The sequence below is a fragment of the Brassica oleracea genome, chromosome C9 (assembly GCF_000695525.1).
Source record: "Brassica oleracea var. oleracea cultivar TO1000 chromosome C9, BOL, whole genome shotgun sequence".
Classification (NCBI taxonomy): Eukaryota; Viridiplantae; Streptophyta; class Magnoliopsida; order Brassicales; family Brassicaceae; genus Brassica; species Brassica oleracea.
The window spans coordinates 15,307,499-15,316,083 of record NC_027756.1 but is presented as its reverse complement, the minus strand read 5'-3'; the positions used below and the strand labels follow the sequence as shown (position 1 = coordinate 15,316,083).

The window sequence follows — 8,585 nt, the reverse complement described above, 5'->3', positions numbered from 1 at the left end:
ATAGACAAAATGTGTTACAAAATGAAAACAAATGCAGCGTATTCCGTATGAATTATGGTAAGAAACATCATCATCCCATATAGCTGAAAAATTGTTGGAGATATTCTTTCATACCATAGCTAGTTCAGAAGGATCTTGATATTTGACATCAAAGATAATAGCATTGTTTCTACCTCATGTGATCTTGCAATGTTTATATTAGCATCAGCAGTGGCAACCGTGTTTGTGTACATATCGTTTGTATCTGCAACCTTCTTTTTAGCATCATCGATTGTATCAGCTTGTTGGCTACAACCTGCTGAATCCTTGCTCAAAGTTTTTTTGGTCTTTTCTCTATGATCACATTTGGCATCTAGCATAACATGCCTTTTCCTGCTGACAAACAACAAATCAAACATGCTTTAGAAAGAATGTGCTTAAAGATAGTGTCGTGCGAGCATCCAAAGGTGCCCTTAGATGTAGAAGGTGGATTATATCCCTCCACGAGGCCCACCAAATAGCAGGCTCGGCCCATCATAATTAGTATCAGCTCGGCTCCACGAACTGAGTGACGAAACACCAATTCGACTAGTGACTGCTTTTAGCCGGCTCAATCATGCGACTAAAACCAGATCGTCCCAGCGGCTTAACTCAAACGGCCTAACTGTTCGGCCCGACGGGCTGAAGCCCATCAAACAAGGTGACCTAGGGTAAGGAGAAGTAACGACCGGCTATATAAGGAGACAAGGAGACATCAAGAAAGGGATCCGAAATCAACTACACACCTTGCGGTTAGAATTAGGGTTTTACTTCTTCTTATTCTTCTCGACTTGTACTTTTCCGGTGAACTCATCTTCACCGGCTTGTTTCACCGCTTGTTTCCTTATTTGTAAACCGACAAAACTTCTTCTGATCTAATAAAACGTCTTTGTTACTAACCCACCGACGAGTTTCGTCTCTCTCACTTGTTTCTGACCAAACTCGATACAAACATTAGCGATTAAAAATTATATACCACCACGTAATTATAATTCATTAACTAGTCCATATAGTAAAAACAAATGAAAAGTTAAACTACTAAAAAAAATATAAAAAAAATAATAAATATTTTACATGATGATCTTAAAAGTTATAAAATAGCCAACCAAATATATTTTTTTTTACATGACACAACCAGATTTTATTTATTGTATTGCTTTTTACAAATTAAAAATGAGTATATACCAGTTTGGTTGCTTAAGTATGAAAACCATAATTTTATAATATACCCTTTTTTTCAAGTATCATAAAGCCTTAATTTTTTTTAATATTTTTCTATATTTTTATTAATTGAGTTTAAGTAGATGAATCTTAAAAATTTGCGCTTTATTATTTTTAGAAAATTGGATGCTCTAAGCCAATGCTTCAATTTTGAACTTTGAGGCACGGCTCTGCTTAAAGAGAAACTATAACCTCGAGGAAACATTAAAGACAACTAATACCAATACGAACACTTGCATACTACTTTAGCTTTGGGTCTGCCGTTTGAACAGAGCTGTGTATTTTTAAAGCAATACACTTTGTATTACCTTTCCATCAATAATCGTTTCTATAGTGGAACCTAAAGGCACTTTTCACTAACCCTGGCTTGAAACCCGTTTTTCCTTGATCAATCTAGCCAATGTTCAAAATGATATTCTCTCTTACCTGCAATAAAACCATAAACAACAACTGAGTGATTTTTTTTTTTTTGAATGAATGAATGTTAAATTTATTCATCGCAAAAAACATGTGTTACAATCAATGCATCGTTTGTGTGGAAAGAAATAGAGATATAGAAACTTTTACAAGCAGTGCCGCAAGAACTGGTGGAGCCTTTGAAAGCTCTCCCACTCGTCTCATATTTCTTTCATGCCATAGAGTATAAACTGTTGCCTGGAAGCAGTACCGAAGAATAAGGGTAAGAGTTTTATCTTGTAATCTAGCTACTAGGACTAGTAGTAGCTGATTCCACTCGTTAGAGTATCCACTCCCAAGGATGTTTTGAATAACTTTGCGCCACACTTCTTCTGAATACGAGCATGTGAAGAACAGGTGATCCCTGGTCTCCATAGGATCATTACACAACCAGCATTTTGTTATAGCATGTGGATTCCATTTAAGCATGCGATCACCCGTAGAGAGTCTGTTATTATGGACAGCTATCCATACAAGCGCCGTGTGCTTTGGAGGGCTTCTTGAAACCATACACCTACCGACCATGGAACCTTGGGAAATATCATTCTCGTTAGGTTCCAGGTTCCTGTTGTGCTGAATCCCGCTTGTACATACCATTCTCGACCTTCCAGCGCCAATTATCCTCTGATTGCGTTAGACCTCTTTGTTCTCATATCAAGAATTATCTTATCTATTTGAACCAGAGAACTTACTCTGTGCCTTCGACCTCTATACGACTGAACTGCCATCTCGAATTAATCGGAATACCAAGATCTATACATCCCCTCTCAGCTAGTTTCCGCTCTTGACATTTTAGCTTCATTATTTTTGTTAAAGACAAGTTCCCTGGAGTTTGATCAAACTGTGCATCATATCCATCATCTGTTAGCTATAAGTAAAGAAGATTATTAGCAACGTTGCACGAAAGCAAATCTGCTAAAATCAACCGAAAGTTTGACACAAACTTGTGCATAGTAGTAAATGTCATCCAACGGGTCAAGATTCTTATTGCAGTCACCAACAAAGAAAAAAGAACCAGCCTTTGAGGATCTAGCAGACAGCCTTCTGCCATGGCAACTACCTTGGACATACACCCTTTACTATAGAAATAAAACGACAGTCGTATACGACAGTCGGACATGATATATCATATTTTTTTGGATAAAAGCAATTGAAGCTTTGAGATCACCTTACATACTAACATCAAACACAAATAGATCATTTTAAAGATTCTGAGAAAATCAGTAAGCCCTCCAAATACAAAGTAGTTCCTCTCAAGTGCAACAATGATGTGACCGGCTCCAGGTGCTTCCCTGAAGTTTCCAGCTGCGTCCATACAAACATATCTGAAAAACATGACTAGAACTATCTTAAGACATACACAAGTACACATTAAAGAAGATGTGACTCAAGAATGCTTTTCGGACATGTATCAAGGATGTGAACACATGGAGAGCTAATAGTTATCCAATATGAACATTCGAGAGATAATATCCAAATTTTTACTGCTGACTTCAATGATTTTGTTCTTCCTCGTTGAGTAAGCTTGGCTATCTCGTGGAGAGAGAGGCTTCTCATGATATTAGCGTTTGACAAGAAACCGAACCATTTTGTGTGTGTGATAAATGTGTACGTTTGGAGGAGGAAATTGAAGGAACTAAGAGCAAGTTTAACCCTAGAAACCCATTAGATTTCTTAATGATTATTTAAGTATTAAATTTTAGTTAAGAACTTTAGTTTAGAGTCATTTAATTTTCTTGCTCCAATGGGAGTTTCTTAGTTAAGGGTTTCTTAAAAAAAAAAAAAATTGTTTTTAAAGATAGTTCAAAGGCAAGAAGAGCACAAATGTCGTTGCATATTCAAAAGAAAAATTCTCATGAATACATGGAATCTTTCACAAAGTTAAGCCGGATAATATAAAACATGTACAACAAGAACACAATATGTAACAAAAACACCTACCAGCTGCAGAACCAACTCTTTCCAAAATGCCTGGTGAATCTCCATCAGAATACAAATAGCCTTTTGCATTTGGAGGGGTACGGGAAGTATAATTAAGTAGCAATCTTCTGACAGCAAGAAAAACTAGAGACTTCTCCTATAAATTGTGAAGCAAAAGAAAGAGCAATAATTGGTCGGGGGTAAAATCTATGCAAAAATGAAGAAAAAAATTAATGATGATGTAATCTGAGACATTACTGCATCAATAAAAGGATTCGCATCTCTTGGTCCAGGTGATGGGCCGGAGAGAAGCTGTATCGACATTGCAACAATCATGAAGTTCAGAAGTTCCTAATGTAGAACATACGAGTTGGGACTTGCCAAAGAAATGATGAAAATCATGAGAATGTGACACTTGATACTCAAATTGATAAGTATATATAAAATATATAATAAGCATGTCATACGTACCTCACTTCAGTCGATCCAATGAAGCTCAGCACACTATGCATGACAAAGTTCTGGATGTTTTGGTCTGCCAATAATACTCTCTCAATAAGTCAACTCAAGCTAGGCTAAAGTTACCAAGAGCTATTTGAGAGAATCAATACCCATTACAAAGCCATGAGGAACTGGCTTACTCTCGTCTAGAGATAGATGCAACTCCTCAAGGCTGTCACTTTTTCCATTCTCAATCAAATGCTTTAAAAACACGGATGCAATATACATTGCATTAACAGTTTTCTTATAGTTAGAAGCCTGATCATCATCAGAAGCTCGAAGAAGCTCTTGCAAACACCACGATAGATAAATCAACAGTTTCGCAAGGTGCCTAGTGTATCCATTGTTTTACGCTGCAAAAAAAACAAAAGCATCTCTAATGCTCAATCAAACAACTCGACAACACACGTCTTTCTATTTCAGTAACCGTAGATCAAAAATCCACAACGAAACCCTAGAATTAAACACATTGTGCACGAGAATGACAAACCGAAGAGCTCGCAGGCTTGGTGAACCCGATCGCTAGGCCACCGAGAGCTCGACGGAAGCTCGAGCAGCTTGTTCCAGAAATCAGACTCCAAGAGAAATGATTTCTCCCCAACGAAAGTTGTAATGAGATACTCCGCCACGGAAAACATCATCACCACCGCCGGTGTTTCGCGGCGTCGACCGCGCGCCTCCCATGTCTCCTCCTCCTTAAGCCTTGCCGAGTCAACGAGAGCGTAGTCTGAGTCAGTTATGGTGAAGATCAAAAACAATGCGAAGACGGAGGAGACGTCGATGAAATTCGATCGAGTCGTTGTCGTCTTGGATCCTTCCTCTGACGGAGAACACTAGAAGACGAAAGAAAGAGAGAGAAAAAAAAGATTAAATGAGGTGTTGACACGTGGTTGTAAAACCACGCTTAAAATCAGTCTCAAAAATTTTAAGTTAAGGATCGGTTATCTTTCATTTATTTAGTTTTGATTTAATTAAATCAATAATTTTGTTAAAAAAACCCCATTAAGGATCAGCGATAATCATGGTCTAATAAGGTGAATTGATGTGATAGTGTGATTTGTTGTTATGGAGAGTTGACATTGTACAAATCCATATTTTTGATTGGATGGTTATTTTTTTCTAACATGGCATATCATTGCCTTTAAAAATTTCCTTTTCTAGTGTAAAATTTCCTTTTATAACTATTCAATTTTTAATGTTACAAAAAAAAAACTATTCAATTTATATATTGCAAAAATTATGACTTTACATTCAGTTTATTTAGATATAACAAATTACTGTTTAACAGTTCAATTAAAAAATTCAATTTGGATTTTTTTTTTCCCTACCCCCGGATCAGATATATCACAAGTTACGTATATAAAATGGCAGAGAAATAACAATTACACGCTCTTGGCAGCGTGACTAAGGTAGCCTTTTTCGTTAAAGAAAAGAATACTAACGTAGACTTTGTCCAAAATTTCACAACATAACTCCGTACCACCAAGTCAACAAAACCATGGTCCATTTATTTCTTCAACACGCTATTTTTCCTTTCTCAAAATTGACCTTAAACAATCTACCTACCTACACATAAAACCATTTCATGCTCCAAAACCAAACCCATTATCACTACTTCAAAACCAAAACTGAAACACAAAAACAGAGAATATGAGAAAGAGAGGAGAAAACAAGAACAGATTCTTTAGAATCATTACCATGCCTCTAAAAGTTTTAGGCAAGGCTCGTGACCTCTACATGCGAAGCATCACAGGCTGCGCAGCTCGCACTCACTACTCCTCAGCTGATGCCGTCTCCGTTCCCTTTCCGAGAAGCCGGAGCACCTCCTCAGCCTTCTCCTCCACCACCTCTTCGCGGAGGATGTCTTCCGATTTCACCTTCGACGATGACTACAGCGAGCTGGTCAGAGCTGCTTCCGTTAGGAGTTTAGGTCATAAGAACGAGATTGACATGATCAGACATCAGCAGCTTCAGCAGCGACAAGAAAATCGCGTTGCGGTGGGAGCGGTTGCTGGTGTAAAAGGAGGTTTGCCAAAGAGCTCGAGTGTAGGGATGCCAATGGCGAGGATTGATGAAGAAAATGAAGAAGAGGGATCACTGAAGAATCATAAGAAAGGATCTGATTTCTTATACCCTCGTAGCAGATCACACGCGGTTACTATTAGAGGATCCAAGTTTTAATTTACTAATTATATAAGTCTCATTTTTAGTTTTAAAGAAGTATGATTCTTGAAAATTTACGTTGGAGGGGATTAAGGAGAAGACAGAAAATGATCGCGAGGTATAGTGTTATAGATTTGTACCAAAGGAAGCTATTTTAAAATATTTTTAATATAAAAAATCGTATTTAATATAACGGCAGAATCTAAGTTTCATTACAATGTTTGGTAAAGAACCTGAGATTTTCTTTTGAAGAACAATCGTCATGATCAATTCCTTTTCCCGAATTTGATACCCACCATATATATATATATATATATCAATAAAAAAATACCAAAAAATGTAGCTGAAATGAAAACATATAGAACAACTATACCAAAGTTTTTACCAAAAAAAAAACTATACCAAAGTTTTTACCAAAAAAAAAACTATACCAAAGTTCCAAATAACAAACTTATTTTTGTTTTATCTAATTGACTTTTCTACGCCAAGGAAATCAAATGATTCGAAGTCTCGAACAAAATTAATTAACGTTATTTTTGGTTTTAAGCATTTCTTGGAAAAGTGGACCAAAATCTGATTTTCAGGTGGTAGTTAGAATTTAAAGTATGAAAACTTATGCAATTGTGTTTCAAAAGAAAAAAAAAAAACTTATGCAATTTTAATATAGACGTTACGTATTTTACTATGAATGAAACAAGTTTTATATTAGGAAATATACGATGATTGGTAAAGTTAGAAAAGCGTCGTTGTAACTTATAACGCCTAAATCACGGGAAATCTATGAATTGTTTTTTTTTTGTAACAAAAAAAGTTAAACCCAGATTTATTAAAGACACAGATCTAACATCCGGGTGGAGGTACAGTCCACGGATAAATCCTCTTCTGGACATTCAAATAAAGCGAAAGTAATAGTTCATATCCGTGTGGCCAGTAGAATTCGAACCACGGTTCGCCGTATTGGATTTATTCTCTCAAGCGTCACTGAACTACTACCACCTCAAGCACCAATAAATCTATGAATTATTGAATTCTTGTTTACAAATGTATAAACTTTTGACAAAGTTTTACAAATATAAACATTTGTTTCGCGTTTCTGGTTGCACTTTTATTTACTTCAGTATCGAGTTGTTGTTTACACATGTACACACACACTCGTGTCTTCATGTGTTCTGGTAGCAAACTTAAATAAATGATTATTTTGTTCTGCCATTTAATATAGCAGACCAATAGGCTGTGGGTGTGTCACTGTTTATCGTTCTTCTGAAACATTAAATTTGATTTGTCTTCACTGTGGCTTAAGTCATATGTTCACCAGACTTTTTTGTCGCATTAATAAAATGAAACTACCAACCACTGATTTTCATAACTGCATATGCTGACTACCTTTTTTTTTATTATTATTATTATACGCTGACTACCTGCATATACGTAATGGACTTGCTGCCGACTTTCTCAGACTTTGTTATAGCTTATATATTTATGGGTTCATCTGAATTTAAGCCTTCTGAATTCTGTACATGTACCTAGTAGGTAAGCAACTACAATTTCGACAGAAAAAAACACTAATGTATTCTTCTTCTCCTTAAGGTCTTCAATGTTATCTTTGTAATCTCAAAACAAAAATTCTAATAATTTAACAAAATAATATATAGCTTATATATTTATGGGTCCATCTGAATTTAAGCCTTTTGAATTCTTTACATTTACCTAGTATGTATGTAAGTAAGTACAATTTCGACAAGTTTTTTTTGGGTTGATCCCATATGTATTTGTTATTTCATATTTCATATTTCTTAAAAAAAACAAAATAATAAGAATTTGCAAAGTTATATTATGTTTTTCAAATAAAAAGATAAAAATTAATAATTTTCTTTCTCTCGAGCGACGCCAAAGGCGATTTTCCAACAATTGTTTCTTATGTTATAAATCAATTGATGGATGTCCATAACCGGCCTGATCTATTAGAGACACAAACCGCAGGAGAGAGAGAGAGGAGAGAGAGTCGACAGAGTATGCACTACAAGAAAACACACCGAATTCCGACGGATCTTCCGACGGACACCAAGGTCGTCGGACACCAAGGTCGTCGGACATTTGCGACGGAATACTGACAAATTTCCGACCAAATCCAAAAAAATGAAGTCGTCGGAATTCCGTCGGCCATTTCCGACGGAATTCCGACGACATACGGTTCGTCGGAATTTTCCGACGACTTTTCGACGACATTCCGATAAAAAATGTAACCGTTGTAGTCGTCGGAAGTTCGTCGGTATATTCCGACGAAATTCCGACGACATTCCGATTAA

General features: G+C 36.3%; 1 protein-coding gene across 1 annotated transcript; it reads left to right on the top strand.

Annotated features, from left to right (window-relative positions):
* The first annotated feature begins 5,627 nt into the window (after positions 1 to 5,627).
* LOC106317037 lies at positions 5,628 to 6,330 on the top strand. Its single transcript, XM_013754900.1, has one exon. The coding sequence runs from the start codon at positions 5,767 to 5,769 to the stop codon at positions 6,295 to 6,297; it is 531 nt and encodes a 176-aa protein (XP_013610354.1). The 5' UTR covers positions 5,628 to 5,766; the 3' UTR covers positions 6,298 to 6,330.
* The last annotated feature ends 2,255 nt before the right edge of the window (positions 6,331 to 8,585 follow it).